At 33.1% G+C, this 25,341-nt stretch overlaps 1 protein-coding gene across 1 annotated transcript in view; it reads right to left on the reverse strand.

The window, feature by feature from the left end:
- LOC111043742 (ceramide transfer protein) overlaps window positions 1-25,341 on the reverse strand; it is a 27,673-nt gene continuing 2,332 nt past the window's right edge. Inside the window, exons 2-10 of the mRNA XM_039422362.1 lie at window positions 20,503-20,619; window positions 19,717-19,828; window positions 18,003-18,134; window positions 15,130-15,374; window positions 12,987-13,163; window positions 8,829-9,057; window positions 7,353-7,558; window positions 3,602-3,734; window positions 1-2,455 (exon numbers count right to left, since the gene is read on the reverse strand). Of these exons, the coding sequence (XP_039278296.1) occupies window positions 2,328-2,455; window positions 3,602-3,734; window positions 7,353-7,558; window positions 8,829-9,057; window positions 12,987-13,163; window positions 15,130-15,374; window positions 18,003-18,134; window positions 19,717-19,828; window positions 20,503-20,619 (1,479 nt within the window). The 3' untranslated portion in view covers window positions 1-2,327. The remainder of the gene's footprint in view (window positions 2,456-3,601; window positions 3,735-7,352; window positions 7,559-8,828; window positions 9,058-12,986; window positions 13,164-15,129; window positions 15,375-18,002; window positions 18,135-19,716; window positions 19,829-20,502; window positions 20,620-25,341) is intronic.

Raw genomic sequence — 25,341 nt, forward strand, 5'->3', positions numbered from 1 at the left:
TTAATGTTGTTTCATTCACGGTTACTCTTCTGTAGTAACCATGGCTTTATTGATACAAAGTCAGATTAAATTTCAACTGGAAGATACTATAAATAACATACAAGAACATTTCCTAAACAGTTCTAATCATCACTGTTTGCTATAAAATGATCACTTATATACAAATTTTGGATTATTACAAAAAATAGATATTTATACATCTTTGTATACAAAATATTCAATTTCATAAAACCGCTATCGCAACTAAATGATACACTTTCATGCAGTTACATAAAACTAAGTTAAACTAGAAACGCATTAAATGATTTGCAAATTTATCTCAGCTATAGAATTTCTAGTTTCATTGAAATTAATAATAATTCATAATGATAGGAAAAACATTCGGATTGCCGATTTCCTCGAAGACCAGAACTGCAGTCTTCAAACCATAGAAAATGGATTTTTCTTAAAAAAATATTACATTCTATAATTATTATGGATATTATAAATTCGATTACTGCTTTACGAATTAAATTATACACGAACACGAGAACCAGCAGTTTATAACATAAGTAGCTTGTTATTTCAAAAATCCAATCTAGTATCAGCTTATATTCACTTTAGCAACTGTATTTCTATTTGTGAGATTATCATAGCCAATTCTCTGGATTTGTGCATCATACTCACTAGAGTTTTACGAATACATTTTCAACATGGGTACATCATAGGATATACAATAATTATATTATGTGATATATTTTCAACTATTTTGTTCACAAAAAGATAGCTCGAAGTGATCAAGTTTTATATTAGGCTAATAATGATTATTATTTGAGTAATAATTGTCCATTTGATAAAACTATAATTAATCTGGCATCCTTCTTCAGTTGCCAGCAACTACGCACTCTAGCGTAAGTTTTTTAGTGGTCTATTTAAGTATACATAGTTGTAAGATATAATAATTAATAAGAGTAATTGAACTGTCACTGATTGACTTTTTAAAATACCACAGCATTACGTGATTTCTTTGGCTTTCAAAAAATTCTCATCATACAGAATATAATGTGTTTCTAATTATTCAGAAAGTAAAAAAGGATCACCTATTCAATTATGAGAAAATTCAATTGAAAATCATTGCATAAAATCATAAGAGCAATTTTTGTATAGCTTTTGCTTGAAAGGTCTGTATTTTTCTAACTGAATTACTTTCAGTGCCTTGAAAAAGGTGAGTGAATTTACAGAAATACTTTTAGAATGGATAATGGGTTTGATGACAGAATATTTCTCGTATTATAGGGTACATAAAAAATCTCTAGAAATAAATGTTCAAAACTCAATCGAAAAGAAATTGGAGGAAGTACAAGTTCCTACATGTTTGCGATTTCGTGGTAATTATGTAAGATTATAAAAGTTCAACAATATAGAATTATATATTAGATTCAAGGGCATTACACAGCCTGGTTGAATGAAGACATTTGGAACACTTCTAGAAACTTCGGAAAGATCTCTTATAATGTTTATATGCTATACAGCTTTAATAGCCTATTCTCTAAATAGATTCTCTCAAGTGCAATCTATAGTAACAAGTGCCTCAATCTCCAGGCCACAAGAGCCAAAAATCACAAACTACAAACATTTTTCGTATCACAAAAATTATAAAAACCGAACAGCAAAAATCTGTTGTAGGTAGGTAATTCAAGATGGTACTACCTACGTATGGGTAAATTGCAGATGAAGTTCAATACCCTATCATCAAAAGGTACGGAAACAGAATTTTCAAAATTTGATCAATTACTTTGTTCACAATAATGATTATTAACATAAATATCCAAAACACAAATCTGGTATTGCAATGGAAATTGTGAAACAAGTTCACGAATATGAGTTTTCTCCACAGCTTAACACTACTTCCAACATTTAGAGTAGATAGCTTATTCAACACCTAATTTATACCAGTATAAAACTTTAAGCGACAGAATATACAAGACTAGTTGGATTATTTACAGAATTGGAATTGGCAATAATAGCGTAACACTCATACTAATCAACGTGTCAGCATTTCATACCGTTGGAACCATTTTCATGGAAGAATGAATTTCTGTGAGATTTACTTTTCTCAACACAATGCATAACATTTTACAATTCAGTTACCTATCTTAGAAGCGTTATAGTATATTATATATTTAAATATGTATGTTTTTCTTCAGTGGTAATCAATTAACTCTGCAAGATCTCTTACATACATATAAAGATTATACACAATTTTTTTACATACCGTATTATATTCTTATAAACCAATGCATGAACATGAATTTTGTGATGGAGTATAATCCACCAGACTAGAAATCTCAAAAGAAGATTGGTTTGTTTTTAGTTTGGTCAATGACGTAATTGGTGAATCTTTTCAAAAATTTTGGGTACTCCCTTTTGTAGATGGCTCTAAGGGCTGAAGCAGGGACCCAGCCTCCTGGGTTCACTGAAACAAACAAATAGTAATCATCTATATAAATCATCTTAAAAATGAATAATCTATTTGCTTTACATAAAACTTCAAGACATTCAATCTACGCCAACACTACATCATTCATGATTATAATTTCATTTTTTCGCACAATCATAAGTTGACAGTAGGAAACTTCTTAAACTGTATTTGGACTTGAATTTCAACGTGCTTTAACTTCTTACGCCCGGTTACAGAGTCATCACATAAAGTTAAAAACACGCAGTTAACTCATTTACGAAGCCATAACTCCATTTTCCGTTGCACAGATGTAAAAATAAACTATAGCTCCCATAAAACTAAAAACGCCCAATTAGACACATGATTTCGTTGCACAATCGTAAGAAGGAGCCTATTTATGTATCCAATAGCTAAAAACGGTCAGTTTTGGAATTAGGTTTTTTTAGACTTTTTTCATATCTATTTTACAAAAATTAAAATTATGTATTTGGACACGAATTTTATTAATATTTCATATATTTTTACAAGAGGACAGTTAGAAACTTCTTAAAATTATGTTTCTGGACTCGAATTTCTCAGCTCTTGGACTTTTCAGATTCGAATAGACTTTGCTTATAGATAAATGTAAAGTAGGTACTCAAGTTCTAACAAATTACATTTCTACAACTCCAAGTACAAAAAGAATTTCAAGAAATGTTGTTTCTAGAAATGACTTTTTGACTCTGTAAACATACTAAAACTTTAACTGGCATTACAACTGATCAGGAATTAGCAAGATTAGCAATTCCAAATGAGCAAGACATATTAGATATTATTACAAAAAAGCTTCATTTACATTAAACTACATCTTAAAACTTGTGACGAATAGGTGGTACACCATCAGAGTGAAAGTCATATGTTGGGCCTACTTTTGCTGTTTAGTTCTGCTCATAAAAAGAATAAATTTGTAGAGCAAGTTGAATTTGGAAAGTCATTTGGCTGCATTTTCCGCAATTTAAAACGCATTGATAAGTTTTTGGATAAATACAATAAACTGGCGATTGACAGAAAAAACGTATAAAAGGTGTGAGGCCCATTGGAGGCTGAAATATTTAATATAAGGCTGGGTGGGAACTAAGGAACTCCCACACCAACAATATGATGGTTAAAATGCCAACTTACCAACAGCACAGTATGTTATTTTGCAGGTGATGTTGTCACGAGTCAATTGTTCACCACTGGCTGGAGGAGTGACCAATGTCTGGCAGTACATGCACACTGTCAATGCCACTCGTACATACTTGCCAGTCTTTGGCTAAAACAAAACACAATTATACTATCAGATGAATACAATTATTCAAAATTATTTTGAATTGCATATTTTTCTATTTACAGATGGAACTGAGTTGTGTCTTGGAAGCTAGGATAGATAATGCACGAACTTCAAGAAAGACTCATATCACAGCAACGGTGGGTGTTACATGGCTGTGTGTACATATTACAAAATTTATCATAGAAAATCAGGATCATGATGGAAATTGGAATCAAACGTTAGTTGGGAATATTCCCGGTGGGAAAGAATTTGGAATATTTTCTTGGCCTTGAAATTTGGGGAAGTCATGACAATTCATAAAATTGTTTTAATATCGATCAATTTCATCAATTTCAGTCGCATTTGACATTATAATCAATAAATCATCTATTCATAGAAGCAGAGTAATGAATAGCTGACACATAACATCAATGCATATAATGTGGCTAGAACTTACTTTGAGTAAGCCAGTGATCATTTATATCGACATTTTATAAAATTTCACAGTCTACGTAAATTTGTTACTATTGTGTATGATTTAGGCTGTGTAAACTTAGTTTGTAATCTTGTTTAATAAGTAAATTTTAGATGTAATTGTGTTTTAGCTGTGTAGACTTTTGTATTGTTAATTATTTTGTATACTTGTGACGATGACCAATGTTTATTGAAAACCAAATGGTAATAAATATATTATTATTAAAATATCTATAGTATCATATTAAGTTATATAGTATGGAATATCTATTGATTTTACTGTTTCACACAAATTAGTGTCCCCTTCTACTTAAGTTATGGATTTTTATTTTTTTTGTTTAAATTATTGTAGGCTTCTTCTTCTGCAAAGTAATAGATTATCTATAATTACAATTCAATTCAATTCAATTCAATTCTTTTTATTTGCCATCAATACAATTTACAAAAAATTATTCAAGAAATTCATAGAAATAAAAATAAAACATAGCTTACAATCAAAACAAAAATTATAAATTAAATATATTTAAATCAAAATCTATTCATTAAGGCAACAACCCAGCAAGGAAAATCCTGTCCGCTGGGCGTGAGCATCAGTTCAATATTATTATATCAAATATTATTTTATTATTATAAATAAAAATAAATATGGCAAAATTTTAGAATCACGTAAGTAAACAAAAAACAAGGTTGAAAAAAAATGTATATTATAAAATATTATCGAGAGTAAAGAAAAATGTCTCAATTATCCATTTATTTATCTGTGCCCCATGTCTATCCTCAGTTAAAAATTGCATACCATTTGGGATTAAATTAATTAATTTTGTGCTTAAATAATTTAATTGTCGACGTAATATTGTTAGGTTAGTGTGATTTATGTTGAATAAATTATGAAAATTTAACCTGAAATTATATGTGGCTAGATTATTCCTTATTGTAAATTTATCTTTATTTTTTCTTATGTAGTAGAGAATTTTTTTTAATATATAGTTGGCGTATGGTCATTACCTTGAATTCATCAAATGTGTCCCTGCTTGGATGAATTCTTGGTCAATTCAGAATAGTCTTTATTATCATTTTTTGAATGACAAAAATCCTATTTATTATGTAATCATAAGTTCCCCCCCATACTCCTAACGCATATTGCAGAATTGACTGAACGTATCCATGATAAATTAGTTTTAACTCCTGTATATTTAATAATTTACGGATTTTGTAAAATATATAAGATATAAATTTTAGCCTTTTACAAATGAATTCTATATGCATGTCCCACTTGAGATGACAGTCTACCATAATCCCCAAATACTTGACCGCTTTTTCCTGTATAATATTATATACCATTAAACTTCTTGCGCAATACAAGATGAAGTTAGCCAAAACTTTGTTGACTATAATTAAATGACTGGCATACATTCAATATAAAACAGATTCGACTTTCAAGACATGATACTAGTGGTAGACAATTCATTTATTTATTCATTTGGTTAGCACAAACAATACAATGATCGGAAAAGAAAAAACAGGCTATTGCCCAAAACTTCTTCAATTTCCTAATTTAGTTTCAAATTGTCCAAATATTATACATAGGTTATGTCCATTTCAATTTCTACACCAAATCACAATCTGAAAATATAAATTACAATAATACCACCAATTGAATGATTGAAAATGAGAGCTCATATCTCTTTACACCTATCATGACATGATCATTCTATCAACATAAAGTTACTGAATTCGTTGATTTTATCACAGTTTAAAAGTTTTTTATTCTAATCATCTTTATATAACTTATAACTATTTATGTATAACTTGTGATTGCCACTTTCAGTCATTTCACACAAAAATCATACGGTAAATTTCTGGGAAATTGTGAAGTTTGGGGATATTTCCCTAAAATTCCCTAGGAATATTTCCTCGATCTTAAATTCCCGGGAATTTCACATCACTATAAGACGTGAATGGATTTTTCTAAAATAAAAATTTGTTTGACGATTCTACAAGTGTGTTTGTAAAGGGGTGCTTACCAATGAATTCTGATGGTTTTTATGGAAGTTTTCACTAATAATTAACCAAAGCGGGACATCTTACTTTTAGAAAGAGTTTAAAAGAAATGACATGAATTTTGGGCAATAATGTTCATCAGAAATACATTTGAAATTCAATCCCAGAGAACAAGCGATGATAAAATAAACCCTACAGGTTTAAATCAGGTCAAGATCTAATAAACAGATCTAAATTACAACAAAACCAAGTCTTGGACAAGAATAAAAAATTGAGGTTGGAAAAGGTTTACTGGCAAATGTTAAGATTTTTTAAAATTGACACAGGTTTTAGTCCTTAGTTTATTTGACACAGGTTATCAGTTTTTCTGATTTACAGAAAACAAAAGTAGTCTACTCCAGTCGACAAAAAAATATTTCTTCCCATTCAAAACGGTTCACAAAGAGTAAAAATAGCATTGTTTTGAAAGAACGGTACAAACAGCTAGAGAAACATTAGGTTCGTCTGTGCTTCAAACGGTTCGTTTTTCTGCCAAACATTCAGTTAATGTGTGAACACTTTCTTATAGCCAACGGTATTCTTTTTTGCCCAACCAGACAGAATTCAGAATTATTCAGGTGGTTGATGTACAGAAAAGACGTGAACAAAATATAATAAAATTCACTTCAAACTGTCAGCATTCTTTAGTTTCCTCTTTCAAACAAAGCTGACAGTTTAAAATGTATTTCTCTAAAGTAGTTTTCAGGATAATTTCAGAAATGTCGGCGTAGAACCATTACTAATATGGAAATTCAAAATCTAAGTACTTTTTTAACTTTTATTCACTCACTTGAAAATGGCATTAATAATTATGTTGAACCTTTTGTGAATCAAAGTTTTTGAGAAAGGGTAATCAGACTTTTAATTTGCAGATAAATAAGAGTAGATAGAAATAAAAATGAAAATCTCAGTACCTTTTTTTTTTATTTTATCACAACATTGAAACATGTTGTGATAGAATAATTAAAAAAAAAGGGTACTGAGATTTTAATTCTTATTTCTTTTTATATTACAAGTAGGCCTATACAGAAAAGAGAAAATAAGAGTAGCTCTCAGAAAAAGTTAGCCTTTACTAGCTATAAGAGATTGATTGATTGGTTAGCTGACCGGATGCTGGGGATGGTGCGTGGAATGGTTGACGACCACCCAGACGTTGGGGTCGTTGTCGTGGTCCTGCTGGTCTGGCACCTGGGTGATGTGAGACCAGAAGAGAGCGTCCCGCTGCGACGCCGGCCAGATGCGCTTGTGGATCTGCAGGAACACCAGTGTGTCGTCGGCTATCGTCTCCACCACTGTCATCTGCTCCAGAGTGCCTAAACATTCAACGTTTCGTTTAGTTCATTCTGCCTTCACTGTAGTCAATCGATTAAGTAATAGTAAAATGATTTCTTAGAAATGCGATAAGACGAAGTCTTTTTACAAATGAGTTTATCCAATCACAAACCTGTTACAATTTTATATCGTGCAAGATAGACAACCTTCCACTATGTGCGCTAGCTAGGAGCTGAAATAAAAATACAATGTTAACTTTCATTACAGTTATGCTGAATCATCATTATTATTGTTGGGAGTGCTAATATAATTAAGAATCGGTTGTAACTTTTTTAGGAGAAATTACAGAAAAGGTATAATTTTGCATACATTGTAAAAATTTGGAGAAAGTATTTATGTGAAAATAATCCAGAACCCTTTCTATCTTTCTTTACTAATTCGTTATATGGCACTGCATCAAGGAAGCAACGTTGACGCAGTATATGACAAAGTGTAATCTAATATATTACTAATATCCTTCATCTATCAAACACCCAAATAACCTTGATCCCAGCACTATAGATTATACGTTGTATTAAGCTTAGAATGAAATCTACTATCTAAAGAATGTGCTAAAGGTTACATTCTTTTATTTAAAACCAGAAGCTGAAACGTTTAAACTACGTGGAGTGATTAATTTTGCGTTTCAGTTTCCAATTTTCTTTAATAACAATTACATGCATCAATGACTTGTATGAAAGTTACTTAATTACATATGTACAGTTAGTGCTAGAAGCCAAAACCAACCATTGCTGGCAAAACGGCATGAATACGGAGTTGGATAGTGATAGAGTTATCGGCGCTGCCTTCAAGATTAAAGACTCTTTATTCCCAGAACAACTTTACATTGAATAAGCACGTCAAAATAATAACAATAATATAATACTTGTGGAATAAAAGAGAAATTATGATATAAAAATATTATAATAGAAATCATATAATATATGAAAATATTCAAACCATGTAAAACATGCTATACAATAGCATTTTGTCTTAGTCTTAGTTAGAAACAAACAACGATTCGTATAATTAATTAATAAGTTATTCATTGTTACCAAAAATTAAAAGGTACATGTTGCATAATGAGCCTTTGCAACAAGTTGCATTGTTCAGCCTTAGTGATGAACAATCATAGCAAATCAGTCTCGAGATGCTCACGTGAATTTCACACACAATTTGGCACAGGCAGCCACCCTCACAAAATTTTAATAGCCAACCTTTTCTCATGAATGTAGTAGCAATGATAATCATGTAGATAAATGACGAGTTTACCTTCCCACTCATGCCGGTACTGCGGACTGAAGAAGTAGTGGCACATCTCATGGCCGGTGACGCCGCGCACCACGTGACAGGCCTTGAGCGGGTCGACGACGAGCCCGTCCGCGGTGGTCTCCTCGCGGCGATACATCTTCATCTCGCCATCCTCGGCGAACAACTGCCAGCCTCCCTCGCCCAGGCCCATGCGCGCGTAGTGAATCTGCTCCCGCGTCACTTGCTCTATCTGCCAACACCATTACACAATTAATCATTACAATAAATTGAAATTTACAAAACATTGAGAGGACACGGTTTCAACATCAACATGAGATTACAAAATGGAACCGTTCTCAAGTTGCTACTTCTATTTCCCGGGAAATATGATAAATGTGTTAATTGGAAGGATATCATTTCATATCCTTTTCAGAGAATCGTCAATTATTTGTTAAAACACCGCTGATTTATGTAGTTACATCATAATATTATATTATCGTTATTCAAATTGCATTCAATCTTTATTCTCATTAATTAATATTTCATACTTTGTAAAATTCGTTTAATAATTAGCAATTTTGGCATTTAATATAAATTAGTGTATATTGCAACCTACATAAAGAACTCTAATGTAATCTAATCTATCTGTGAACGGAATCGGAGGAATAAAATAATATAACAATTATCAAGTTTGGTCTTGACAAAAAATTGAGAAATTATGAGAACATGCATCGTAGATCTGTTCTCGCACTACTTGTGAACGCACGTAAGTCATGTCTTGACGAATCATTGACGAGAGATACATTGATCAAAAATTGATTCTTAATTAAAAGAAGGAGATTTAAATGAAATATAACAATGAAGTCTTTATTATAACATTGAGTGAACGAGAGGTTATCTCTAAGTCGTTATTTTTCAACCTAGTAAAATAGGTAATAATGTAAATATATTTTTATTGCCATACACACAAATATTTAAACATTACATAGAAACATTATAATGGATAATACGTAATATATACCGCTAACTGTATACAAATGACAATAGATAGGGAAGCTCTAATTCTACGGAAGCTATCCTATACGCATGGAGTTGCTTCAGATCTGAAAAACTTTGTTCAATATCCTTCAGTTATCTAGTTCCTGTTATACTATCAAGTAATATGTTTCAAAAATGCATCCAAAAGCTATCATTTGATATGGGTTCAAGTAGCTTTATCGAACAAAGCCTCAATAACTCAATAGTAAAAACCACACATTAAATCTGTTCCTTTGAACAATATGAATGTTATATTTCATACGACGATGAGACATACGTTGAGGAATAACAAAAGGTATCAAATTTGAAAAAAATGTGATTGAAATTTTAAATATAGAATAAGGGGACCTTATTTAATCTGTAACGACACTTGCATAGATTTGCTATAAATATCAGTAAAAGTGGCGGCCATTTATGCACATATAATAATTGTTTAAGCTACAAGAAAATTGAAAATCAAGCTACCATTTTCAATAAATTTATTTTTATTTTTCACGTGTTTTGGCGTTGAATCCATTTTCAAGTGAATCTGATATTTGGCGTTATTTATTTAACTTTGTTCATTCACTTAAAAATGGCTTTAGGGCCAAAATATGTTGTAAAAGATATTGGAAAGGGTTCTTTGTTTTGAATTTTTATTTAAATACAAGTATCCCTAAACAAGAAAGCTAAATATTTATTAATTCCTTTATTATAATGGACAACAACAATTAGTATCAACTCTTTCTTTGGCACAGTATCTTGTGGCACCAGATTGTAGAGTAGTGTTTAAATGGAGATATATATTTCAAAAGAGCGCATCCAAGCACTAATTTACTAATACTACATAGTCTGCTTGAAGAAAACTCTCAATTGTATCCCTGATTGAATGAAATAGAATCAATGTTGTCACTATGATGATATTAGATGACATTTTTTATGACGAAGAATTACTAGTACCCTTAAATATGATTTTATTTCAGACACTTCTAGCTTCAAGTATTTATCCAATTAACAAGTGTCAAAATCACTTGATAATGGGATAAATACTTGAGACTAGTTGTTTATGAAATAAAATAATATTCAAGGGCACTGGAAATTCTTTGTAATTAAACTTTCACGTAGCCCTATCAGAATACTTAAACATGGAAGACAGTTATTTGGATTTCGAATAGAATGCACACAATAATAATGCAAAAACCCGAAAATAATTTTTAGAGTAATCCTTTAAATATGTTTCAATAAAAAAGTTAATTTTGAAATCAATAATGACTAGAATCCTAGTTCGTTTCCAAATGGTTGAAACTCTGATTGAAATAATAAAAGTTCCAAACTGATAGAATATGAGTAGAGTGGAGCAAGTTATAAACGAAGTGAGAGAGAATGTAGCAGCTCTAAATATTTGGTATTTCACTAATTAAAAATTACAATCATGTTTCTCCCTTTCAGAGTAGCAGATTCCTTTCTCTCAGTTTACTCACTTCTACATACTCTTTGCTGAAAAAATTTTCTCTTGTCTACCTAAATCTTGGTCTACCTTCTTTCTTTTTTCAATTTTTTTATTGCGGATGATGCCCACATGAGCTTTTTGCTTGTGCGTGGGTAATGGGAAGTGCGAGGGTGAATTATGGGATGATCAAACGTCCATGCCAATTCGATGAGATTCGAACCCGCGACCAGGTAGCACTAGCAGACTGAAGGGTGCAACGCCTCAGTCAACTCGGCTATCTGGTCAGCAAATATTCATGTAATACATTGCCCTGTGTTCGAACTGAACAATGCAGGCTTCCTACTGAATTTTCAATAATTACATCTAATTAATACATAATATGCATTGCAATGTCAACTTTTCTCTGTTCCATTCCCACTTTTATCTCATTTCATACCTAGAAATTTCTGAATCGTGTCTAAGCGCGTCTTATAAGATCAAAGCATATAGAACCACATTACCTTCTATTTTCCGTATCATAGATAATTTCTCTCTGCTTATTAGATGAAGTTAATACAGTGAATGGAGATCTCTGACGAAGGCTAATTTACTAGATTTTGGTTTAAAATGTGAGAGAAATGCAACTTTCAATATGCATTGAATTATTTTTCATTTTTCTTGATCTCTATTAAACAAGTAATACGACTATGATTTTTAAAGGAATCTGTCCTGAATTCAATAAAACAATTGAAATCTAAAATTGGAATAATGATCTGTAGGCCTAACTTATTATTATATAAGAAACCTTGGATAAAGTATTTTTCTCGGTTCTCAAGTATCAATTCAACTACGCTATCTAGTATGACTAGATTTGAAATATTCAACTTTTCGAAAATTGGATTTCACATATTATAAAATTTTCCAGTAGCAATAAATGGAAATTAATGTTTATTTATGCAACTCCAATTTATTTTGATTTAAAAAACAAAGCATAGCGATGGTTTCCAAATTTTCACAACTCTGTAGAAAAAGCGTTTGCGTTGATTGAAAGGAAAATTGCTTATTTCAATTCGTTCTATTGTGGACATTTCCCCGACTTCGCCTTGCTCATTTTAATCATGATATTCGGAAAAGTACGTTCAAATTGCAGGGATCTGGATTTGAAGAACTGATAAATCCATTTCTGAAAAAGCAGCAAAAATTACCAGTGATAATTCAGGTAAAATAAATAAAACCGACAGTTCTGATAAAATATGTGTACTTCAATAACAGAAAAAAATAATTTTCACGTAATATCCTAGTCCTAGATTATAACAACAAAATATTATCTCTAATAATGTTACTACTGTATCACAAATATATTACAGGTATGGAACACATATGATCACGGAAGCACATTCATTCCATTATAAATCCCAAAATGATTGTTTGGTGTCATTGCTGTTTTGGTCATCTAAATCTGGAGAATGATCATGATTGATCAATGTTTGTTGTAATTATATTTTAGAATCTTCGTTTTTTAGATTGAAAGATTTTACTTGATCCAAAGTTTAACGTTATATTGGATACATGGTTTCATGATATAAAACACGATAACTATCTAATAACGTGCAGTCTCACTTCGGTGGGCAAAAGATGAATGAAACAAATGTCGCGTATCTGATTGTTATGAATGTTGGTAATAGCTTTGAATGTAATATGGCTGCATGTATTCATGTTGGATGATTGCCTACTTGTGGCCAGAGATGGTGCTGAGCTGCGCGAGAGGAGGTGCGCAGTGGCAGGAGAGGGGAGGTGGCAGACTGCTTGCTGAGGCGCTCTCTAAAGACGGCCTCCTCTTCCAACTTGTCCAGCCCGGACTCCACTGCGTCGTAGAACTCGTCCTCGTGTAGTGTGCTGTGTGGTCCTTCCTGAAACACAATCAAATCAAACACATTAGGAAACCGGTTCAATAAATTCATTATTGAAATCGTATTCAATAACACACTTCAAACAAAAACCACAATTTACTTTTCCTCCTCCTACCATCCAAAGTTCCAAATAACACTTTGGTAAAAAAAATACTTACTGCTCGGTCAAGACATTTGAACATGGCCAGATAGGGGACAGTTTACAACAAATGCACTAACATGTATGTTTTCTATGGCAATAGTTAATATCGATAGGCCTAACTCTATTTCTTTTCATTCTGTTATTTTATCATAATATAGAATGTCCATCAAGAAAACATGGGAAGCATCTATATTAGTTTTTGTCTCTAATCGCCTGCGTTGGAAATAGTTAGGAAGGTAGTAGCACAGATGATATAACTAAAGATGTTCGAACAGACAAAGATGTTTGACCTTCTATCAGGAATTCCTATGTTGATAAGGACGTTGTATCCATGTTATATTGGTAATGATATAGAAAGCCTGGTTGTCTGTGGTAATAGTATTATGAGTTATGCGTTCCACCAATCTTTGAAAAGAACGAATTTTGGCGAAATATACTATCTGGTATATAGGAGGTCCTGGTTCTATCATCTGTGGTGTTCGGACAAGCTCTTGAGAAAATATTACTATGAAGTTTCAAATATTTTTCATATTAATATGGGTGGAAAAAATATTGTGTAGATCACGAGACAAAAGTTTTTTTATCGACTCCACGTTCCTAAAGATGTACAACTACAAATAACTATTACAATAGACATTGCTTTTACAATATCATCCTTCCAATGGACACGTTTTCCCGTCGGTCCCTGCTATCTGAAAACAGTGGTTAGGACATGACAGAGAATACGAAATTGATCACATGCTACCTAAAAACTCCAACACAAGACGCGTTAAATCTCTAGCCAGCCGCGTCACACGATATTAGCATTGTTAATAGCTATTGTACTTGTTTTACTATGTATATACCGTAAGCTCTTGTTTCTTTAATCGTAACCATTGCTTTACTTTGTTTGATTTTTCAGTCGCATAGTAAGTGGAGTGTAGACTAGGTCTGCAACTCTAGTAAGAAATAAACGCGTGCATAATTAGAATTCAGTCAGTGGAAGGCGGTGAAAGGCGATGTGGTGTAAGTCACTCACTCAACCAGTTGAGAAACTGAGAATTCTATTAGAAGCGCTTTAAAACAATACAAATGCCTGTTTGAATTTATCTGAAAATGCATTATGATGAGTTGATTCAACTCTACTTGAGAATTGACTATTTTAAATTTAGAATAGGATTTTTGGTGATTTGAATGACTTACGCCACTTTTTCTCCCATAGTTGAAAGCACTGTGCTAGATTTTGCAGAGAAAATTAGTAATAAAATTTCAAAACTCAAAACTACTTTTCCTTACATTCCACAGGCTTATAAACTCAAATACACAATTTTCCTGAGTCATTTGTTTCATTTACATGTTTTATCGTTTCATCAACTTTTAATCTAATTGAATTTTCAATCTATTTTTCTTCTTTCACAGCGGTGAAGGTGTGACCAGACCCCCCCCCAATGGCTGCCAATCACTTCCTGAGTCCCCAATTTCACTGTGCTCACTAAGGTTTTCAATTTAATCTTTACTGTTCAAATCCATGTTTATTAAAGTTTAGGTATATACCAAATTGCATCAACAATGGCTCGTGAACAATTCAGTGGGAGGAATAGAGGTGTAAGTCACACAGACACACACACATACACCATTTTCCCCTTCAGCTCATTTCTTAATTACATTGCCAGTCAAACTAGTGCTGCCATCTGTCCAGCTAATAGAAGAGTTATGATTTACACCATTGTTCCTACAAACAGATTCAATTACAGAGAATTCATAGGTGAGTTGAGCCCAATATTGGGTAAAATTAAGTTAGACTACTTTTCCTACTACCTCAAATAATGATGAAGGAAGAGTTACCTCGTGATCAGGTCCGCCGTGCATGACCGGCTTGCCGGCCTGCTGCTTGATGGCGCGACACATGTCCTCCAGCCGCCTCCGCCGCTCCGACTCGCGATCCAGTCGCTTGCGCCACATGTCCTCGCGCTGCGTCACCGCGTCCAAGCAGTGGCCCAGTGTTGTCAGCACTGCGTTCGTCGTCGCCTTGAACGTCATCGCCTCACCCTTGAAGTCCACCGCGCTCTTCAGCGCTAGCTCTGACTTGTCTGCAACGCCACGCAATGCAATGCACCACCACATCAACCATCATAACAACTTTATATAACACTCTGCTTGTCAACAGAGTGATGTAGCCCAATATTTATTTATTCATCATTCAACATAACAAAATTTCCAGAAACGTAGCACAGGCTTAAGCCCATAGTTACTTGGCAACTATGAATGACGTCCTATCATTTACACTAATTTTATAATGTGAATCTAACTCTAATTCATGGGAGTAACATATATCCAATTCTGGAACATGCTATTTATCAAAATTCGTGAGGAATAGTTTCGGGCTGAGCCTGTTGTTCTATTCCTACCATTTCATGATTTGTGTTATTATAAAGAGAAAAAAGTCAAATATCTTATCTATAAGACAAATGTCTTATCACGTTGTAATATTGATGTTTGCCACGTAAATAATTTTTATTTGCATGCTATGTAGATAACATTAAATTCGATGAGTTTTAATTTACTCAACATAATAGAAATTATACATTATTATTGTTTACGAATTAATATTGTCTCAAGCCAATACATAATGCAACAGTACATAAAATATAAAGAGGGTTATTGGAATAAATTCATTTCATGAAAGGACCGGCGAAAAACCGTTATTTTAGTGTAATATCTGAAGCAAAAACGATTGAAAAAATTTGCAAATCATCTTTTAAAGATTGATAATTGTTCAAATAGAAATGCGATTTCTTCAAAATGCATGTACTATATATACAGTTATAACTAGAATGATAGGGCGTAGTTACCACTGTTGTAATATATTACCTGCAATAAAATTCTATGAAATCATACAGCATAACGCCTGAGAGATAAGGAAATCAAACATTGAAAATTATTACCAAACGAATAGTATTCATTCAACTTATGATAAGCAATAGAATATTATTGACATCAATGCACATGTTTACTGAGCATATAAAATGAAAGTCTTTAACATACAACATGTATCCGAACAAATGCACAAGAAAATAGATTACAGAACCCTAGAAGAGTTCTACGTTTACTATACGTATGAAGTAAAAAAGTTCTACTCAATTGTAACACATGAACAGTTTCTCAAAGTTTTATCAGTTAGATTAGATAATAGACTAGCAGAGAGCTGGCTGTCTAATAATAATAGCCTTGTCTACCATGACAGTATTAGAACAGCTGTTTGTCATGCAATAGGCCTACTTCAACTATACGTCAAAAATATTGTTGTATACTGACAAAATACTATTTTCTTCATATCTATCTAGATAATAATGTCATTATTAAATGGAAGGGGAAAAATTTCTCGGTTATCTATAATTTTTATAAGTTACCGAAACAGAACAGAAACTCCACTGATTATATACAACTTTCAATTTCAAGGAGGTCTTAAATCATATTATCCTTTTTCAAATAAAACAGTGAGTTTCCTCTTAGTTCTTCAACTTGCAAATCTTTCAAGCAAAAGATATAGGCTATCAGAATATTGTCAGAGAAAATATTTATTCTACATCCTATTCATTTTAATACTTTAGAAAATGACGTTGAATGAGAGTAAATAAACTTCGCGTATTAACCGTATAGTAATGAAAACTCAAACGTGAAAATAATTTGAAACTATTTGCATTGTTTGAATGGAGAGCATAGGTGTTATATAAAGCTGTTATATATCCCAAAGTTTCATGCCGTTCTGTCAAGTTGTTTTCGAGTCTATAGGGAACAAACAAACACACAAACAGACATTCATTTTTATATAATATAGAGATAAAGGTTTGAGACTCAGTATGGCTCCATATGGCCATACAGCTGATTTTTACAATGTTTTAAGATGATCTTGTTTGTCTTGTGCATGCATGCAGTACGAAAAGAATTAATTTCTCTGTTATTCTTTGACCAATCTTGATGGATAAGGTGTCCTTTAAATCTTGATAAAATTTGCTAACTTCTTGTCTGTTGTGAATTTTCTGTAAAGTGAACCGTTTTCGTGAAATTAGCCATTAAAAATTTGAAATGGCCGCCACTTTAAAAATTTACTTAGAATTTTTTAATTTCATTTTCCAAAGTTAAGTCTTTATAGCATAAATATTCATGTCAAATTTCAGATCAATTCACTACATTTCGTTGTTGAGATATAAATTCCTAAGTGAAAAAAACAAAATGGCAGCTATAAGGATAACGGCTGAGTTTTGGTCACTTAAAATAGGACATTTGTAGTCTCCTATCATCCAGGAACAATACCCTAAAATGTTCGACACTACTTCTGAAACACCCTGTATAATATGATTGTATATCATAGTAAAAGCAGTAGGGACTGGTTGATGGGTGAAAGATCCCCATACGATTGTATAAATATTTTAGACCCCAGAGACTGGTAGGTGAGTAGAAGCGTTCTTAATAGAATGCCTTTTTTATTTGTTCACGTGGCGAAGTTTTGACGGTAATGTCCTCTCTACCACTTAACCACTCAATATGATTGTTTAAGTTTCTCAAACACAGGGACTTGCTGTTGTGTCAACTCTTCACATTTATAAAGGTATCTCAAACAAATTAAGCTGGTGACTGTACGAATGCTCTAAGTATGAAAGTGATATTCAGTTCTTGGAAAGCCACTTCTATAAAAAATATGTTTGCTGTCTACTCACTTTCATCAGTTTCGGAAGACTTTTTCATTGTTTCTGTCTCAGCGCACGAATCAAAATAGCCTTGAAGTGTTTCCATCTGTGTACATAGAATGTCTCGGAATGTTTCCATTTCAGCCAACTTCTCCTTCAATCCTGCATTAGAGTAATATAAAAAATAAATGAAAATCAGCGAATCAACAAAAAATAAGATCAAAATAACCACATATATTATTGATAATTGCATTATGGACATGCATAACATTGATAAAAGCCACTATTCAACAATTGGAAAGTTTTGAATTAAAATCATTCAATCTCACAATCGAAAATAAATTACAATGATTTCTTTAAGCATTTTCTGCACTGATAAGAATACAGTACACTGATAATGTGATAATGTAGATACAGTAATAGTAATACTGAGTTCATTATAAATGGAAACCTGTATAAGTTCATCAACAGGATTGGCTGCATTGATAAAGATGACTTCAGCTAGCGGGAATTTGAAACTAAGCAATAAAAAGTTAGAACTATGCATTCTTGCATAATCTTGAATGGAGTACCATAGTCGAGTATCTTGCAGCTTATCTATTTCATAAATTACTTCATAAAGTTCTAACAGAACGTTAGTTGCTGAATTAATTCTGAATGAATGAATAATAAATAAAATAGTAATAATAGTTCAAAGTTCGAAGAAAACAGTTTTTTCAGCTGTGGTAGAACATTTCTTAAAATTAATAAAATGTGTTACTATTTTGGTTTCCTTGCTTGTATGCAACTGCAATTGGTTTCTACGGAAAACTTCTTAATTTGTAACATGATACGGAATAAAGAGATTACCAATTAGCCTAACTCAGCAGGAATACTAGAACAAACTTGCTTGCACAACTATGAACTTCCACAATGCTTTTTACACAGTACTTTTGTTTATGATTTAAAATTAATATGACAAAAGATTCAAATTTTAATGGAAAATCATAGAATTTGACGCACAACAAATGAAATTACTATAATAGCAGAGCGTATTCTAATTTCAATAAGGTACAACATAATTGCTGCCCTACAATTATTATGAGGTAATATTAATTCATCTACATCTATAACATATAAAAGATGGAATTGACTATACATGTACGGGCTATGAAATACATATTTGACTCCAGAACCACTGATATGATTAACTTGAAATTTTGCATGGATATTTTTAAATTACCGAGGTACCGAGGATGGTTATATACCTATTTTCAATTTTATCAGTCAATTAACGATAATTTTAATAATTCAAAGACATTTTTTAGATTTGTGATACAAAGTTAGTAGCCTATAGCTAGATAAAAACACAATAGAATAGTTTTTCCATTGTAAATCATTACAGTTGAAACTAAATTCAATGTATGTATGCTTTAAACACACCCTTGAGGAGCACGGGTAACACTTGCTTGTATAATATCTAATTTTTCATTTCAAGTAGGATCCCCAATGAAACCTACTGTCAAATTAATCTTGCAAAAGAAATAGTTTGCTGTTTCCATAATTTTCACCAACTCTGTATAATTGAGAGTTGCTGGTTTCCAAGACTACAACAGTTCATGAGCGAGTTCTCCAACCCATGGGGTCACTAGTATATTTTCTAGCCAACACTTGACTAATTACCTAAAACATGTTTATACTGATAGAAGGTTAATGGTTGTACATTAATAATAGTAATGCTGTGTTAGTGATAATTGGCAAGTACCTCTTCCTTTGTTGAAGCTGGACGCTGAAGTGGAGGACAGAGTGTTTGAAGTAAGAGAAACCGCACTTCCATGTCTTTTCAAACTATTTTCGCTACCGTAATCAGATTCAGCCTGAAACGACCATCATTGATATATTTAATGAAATTCAATTATATATAATGAATATTTTAATTCCTTTTATTTATAATCAATAATTAATTAATTTCAGTTTAATATTTAAACTGTTTGATAATTACGTTTTATTGAGAATATAAGTGAATACACAATCATAGAACTGATTGGGAGAGGAAAAGCAGGCACAGCTTGTCCCTTCTCCAAATTTCCATACATATTTTAGTCCAAAATGTAGATCAAGTTCTCCTCACTCGGAGTCCAATTATCAGACACAAACCAGAAATTTGAACTAAGATCGATGAAACACTTAATCAAATAGGAAATTTATTTCGATTATACAATCCAGGATTCTAGTGATAATAATTTATTGAGCAATTACGAGTATATGAAATAGGAGTAAGAAGAGTTCAATACAATTGAAATGACAGGACGGTTACTACAGAAATTTGTTTTTATGGATAATTTTTTATAAATAAACAAACGATACCAATATCAATATTACGTAGTCTACAATATTACGTAACCTACATAAAGGAATGGTCGAATAAGAAATATTAACTTCGACAGAAAAAGAGAGTAGATTAGATCACATTATTTATCTGGTGATGGAGAAAGCAAACCTTCAATCATCTGATTTATTGAAAAATTTCTGATTTAAATTGAAATCTTACCTTGAAAGCTTCTAGTATATCAACCCAATGTTGCTTATCCTCTGCAGTTTCAGCCCGCAGATACCATACACAGTCATTCACAGACACATCGAACCGACATTCGTCAAACTCATGAGGCTGCAAACCCATTGAAATGAGAATTAGTTCAATTATTGTTCTGACATATCTACCTTCATTTCCATAGTCTTAATTTGTCTTGCCAAGAAGCCTTCATAAAGATGACTAACAAATAAAAAATATGAAATATTTAATCAATTATAGGTACGCACTTGTAAGAGTTCAATGAGGCAATGATTTTACTGAGTTGCAAAAATCAGGTCAATACTTCAATGAAATATCTGGAAATGGATCAGGAATGAAAATGTCGATAGAATGTCTGGAATAGAGTTTAGCAAGTTGCTTTAATTTCATAATTGATTTTGCACATATTGTAATTTGAAAATAAAATTATTATTACTGTCAAGATTGACACTTATCCTATTGATATTGGTTGCATTTACGTCCAGCGGTCCTAAATGTAATTGTGATAATTGACCATTATTGCCTTGACAATCGATGAAACAAGCTGATGACATCTTCAATCAGCGGCCAATCAGGGTTAAATTTAAAAAACGTTTGTCTTGTGTATAAGTGCAACCAAGCCAAAATCATACATCTTAAGCTCAGGTTTTTAGAAGATATAATTATAAATATACACATTTTCGCATTATAAGATCAAATAAGGCAATAGAATATTATTATATTATTAGGATTAAATTAATTATTTTAATACAAGAGCCTAATGATGTTTTTTTCTTCTTCTCTTACTTTTCATTTCATATATTAATTATTTGAGTTTTTCTTCGATGTTATTATTAATCGTCTTCAGCCAATATCAGTTTAAATCTTTGGTGCTTCTATACATTCATACAAGTCGGCGGCTTCATACATTTCAAACATGAGGCCAAATTCATGACCACTGCACTAGGATGCAAAGATACTAACGACTGACCAGATCACACACCAGCTACCCAATTCATATTCTGGAGATATTCAACAGAATTTACTGTACTTATTCGTGAATTGGAGGGAACCCCCTTCAAGTGTTTCGAGATAAATTAATCGTCCTTCCACTCTATATCCTGATTGAGGTGATAACAAAGTTTCATCTCTCCTTGACTTGCCATCTCAATAGTTATGTAAAATATTATTAACTCTTGTGTTTTCTAAATTCTATACAACGAAATCTATCCAGTACAAAGGCTGGTTTGAAAATGAATTGAATTGAAAAAAGTGCAAGACAAGCAGTAGGCAAAATTCAGCTCATCACTGAGGAAGAGGCTGTTGGATAGGCCACTGTATTCATTGAAATCCCCATATTAGAACTGGTGCAAATACTCTTAGGATACCTAATCACCCAACTACTGTCTATTCTGAATTGTTTATTATCAGTGCTTGTCGTAAATGAATCAAAACTTCACAATTCTATTACTTTATATGCATTGAGAGTCGAGCGGGCTTCATTTTGTCTTTGGAAAAATATGTTATAGAGAAAATGACTGAGTCTGTCCAACCCTAGAGCACTGCATGACAAGAAACTAATCTGCCTTCCATTTAAGCTCGGGACACATATAACCGCACCGAGCCCGTGCCGAGGTGCGGCCGAGCTATGTCCGCGACACGGTGATGGTGGTAGGAGAACACACATATCCGTGCGACAACCGAGCGGCAGCAGTGTCTCAGTTCTGTAGTGCTACTGTGGTCTGATTTCTGAATGTGTACAACTATTGTTAATAATATAGCTTGTTACATCCGATTTTAATTTATATTTTTCAATCTTAAACTAATTACCTGTAGACGATGAGAATCATAGTGCTGGTATATATTTCGGTACATACCAATACCACAATCAGTCATGTATCGGAAATATATATCAGCAATAAAATTGTTATCTTCTGGCTTATGTATCTAAACGTAACTAGTTTTAAATTTAAAACTTAAGACACAGTCACGGGTTCCTTCTTTTATACTTTTTGTTGCTTATTTTATTATTTATTACATTATGTCTATCATACCTTTGGCTTGACTTATTATTTGGTTATAACTTACTTTTACTTTAGGTTTTTAAAACTTATTTTCCGTTCAACCATATTTCTCATCACTTGATCATAAAAAACTGGAAAATTCCGTATCTCATCAATAAGTTTTCACTCTCTATTGAACGAGCCCGCACCGTCTCCAGCAAAGAGTAAACTGAACTAGTCGGTGACGGCGCGGGCACGGCTCGGGCAGCAAACACGGTGACGGTGCTGACGCGGTGCGGTAGTATGTGTCCCTACACGTTTGAAAGCAATTGTTTTCTCACTCGCCGTAGTACGTCCGTCACACGGCCGTGCAGCGGCGCGGGCTCGGTGCCGATATGTGTTTTTTTTTATATCAGCACTACAGCCCAATATGAGCTTTGGCCGCCTCCACTACAGGACTACACGCTTCTCGGTCCTCTGTTAACTGTCTCCATTCTCTATATCCCATTTTTTGGAGATCGTCTCTCACTTCATCTTCCCACCTTATTCTCAGCCTTCCTATCTTTCTTCTTGAATGTATCCTCTCTTTGAATATTATTTTAGGCATTCTGTTTTCGTTCATTCTACAGATATGTCCAAACCATCTAAGCCGCTGTGCCTTTATAAATTTTACAATATTTCGGCCTTTTATCAATGCCTCGAGCTCTGAATTAGTTCTTCTCCTCCACTCCTCTCCTTCTTTATTAACTGGACCATCAATCTTTCTTAGGATTTTCCTTTCAAAAATGCCTGAATGGTTTTTGTCTTCTTTTGTTAACGTCCAAGATTCACAGCCGTACGTTACAACAGGTCGAATTAGGCTCTCATATATTTTAAGTTTCGTGTTTCTACATATGAGCCTGTTCTTCAAAAGTTTCATGTTACTGAAGTATGCTCTATTTCCAGCCAATACTCTTTGCTTTATGCTGTAACCCATCTTGTTCTCGTTATTCAGTTCAACCCCCAAGTAGCTGAAGTTCCTTACAACCTTGAAAGATTCTATTTCCAATTCGGAGGTTTTGTGGAACTCTTCTTGCTTGACTCCTTGATATTTTCATATACCTCGTTTTACTTTCATTCACTACCAAGCCAATCTTATTCGCCTCTCTTTCTAGCAACAAATACGTTTCCTGCAGGACATCTTTCCTTCTTGCAATTATTGCTACATCGCCCGCATATGCACATACCTGATACATTCGGTGGAAAATATTTCCCCTGTCTAATCCTCCAATAGCTCTATGCAATGCAATATTGAATAGGATTGCAGATAGTCCATCGCCTTCTTTGACACCTGTGTTTAATTCAAAATTGCTGCTCCTTCTATTACCAATTTTGACCATTGCTGCAGTCCTACTCAATGTCATTTTTGCTAGACTAATGAGCTTTTTTGGTAAGACGTATTGCTCCAATGTTTTCCATAGCTCACTTCTTACTATGATATCGAAGGCTTGCTTAAAGTCAATAAATAAAATATGTAAATCCAGGTCATGCTCATAAAAATGTTCTGCGATTTGCCGGATTGTAAAGATTTGATCTGCTGTTGCCCTTTCTGGCCGGAATCCGCATTGATATTCTCCAAGCACTTGTTCTGTGTAGGCCTTAATTCTATTGTTAAGAATACTTGATAAGACTTTATAAGCTTCACTGAGAAGAGTTATTCCACGATAATTATTACAGTCCAGTTTATCGCCTTTTTTATAGATTGGACATATTATACCCATGTCCCAATCTTGAGGCATAGTTTCATCTCTCCATATCATACTTATCAGCTCATGTATTCTCTTGACTGTGTCATCACCACCATACTTTATCATTTCTGCCGATATATTATCTTGGCCACCTGCCTTTCCATTCTTTAGATGATGTTTACAGCCATTTCTGTCTCCTCTAATGTTGGCCCTGCAACAAACTCCGCTTCATTACTATGTGGCTCCCCTGTTCCTTCGTGTACATTCTCCTCATTGATATCTGTTACTGTTAACAGTTCTCTGAAATGCTCTGCCCATCTCTCCATGATATTATCCTCTCCATTCACAACTCTTGGTCAATAATTCTTGGTCTATATTCTTTATTTATTCTTTCCATCGCTGTATAGAACTTTTTCGTCTCATTCTGTTTAAATATAAGCTTTCAATTTCTTCTAACTGTTTGTACAAATGCGGATATGTGTGTCCCGGCCATAATTCATCCATTTTCCAAATCTCATCTCCATGTTACGTAGGTAATACATATAATCTCATCCCGGTATTCTCTGTTCATGTAAATTAGTGTATAAGTCAATATATATTGGAACATGCATGAATATTGTATATTTTTACATGCATGAATAAAGAACTCTAAACCGAACTGTAAACAGAGGTGTAGAAGCCGTGAGCTATAACAAGAACCTTCGTCTCCTACTACATGAAACTCAACTCTGTATTTTTTGGGGTGAGAGAAGAGTTTGTTCAGTTTGCTTTTGGCAGCTGGTACACTTCGAACATTCTCTATAATGGTCTTAATAATGCAGAGTGGGAGAAGATGTGTAAAATATTCCCACCCCAACATCCCTACCACGCCAGCCACTCTTTCACCGTTTGTGGGGTTGAGATTCATGTTATAATGGCCTGTACCGCTATACCCGATTATAATACCCCTAGTATACATTAATAATCTTTCCACAGAAATCGACATTAGAAATAATTGTACACTTTTTGCGGATGACACTACTATACTAGTGCAACACAATAGTAGGGAGTCAATCCAAATAATACTATAGGCTAGTAGCAGCCTTGGAAGAGGCAACATATGCTTATGA

Source organism: Nilaparvata lugens, chromosome 2 (genome assembly GCF_014356525.2).
Source record: "Nilaparvata lugens isolate BPH chromosome 2, ASM1435652v1, whole genome shotgun sequence".
In the NCBI taxonomy this organism is placed as follows: Eukaryota; Metazoa; Arthropoda; class Insecta; order Hemiptera; family Delphacidae; genus Nilaparvata; species Nilaparvata lugens.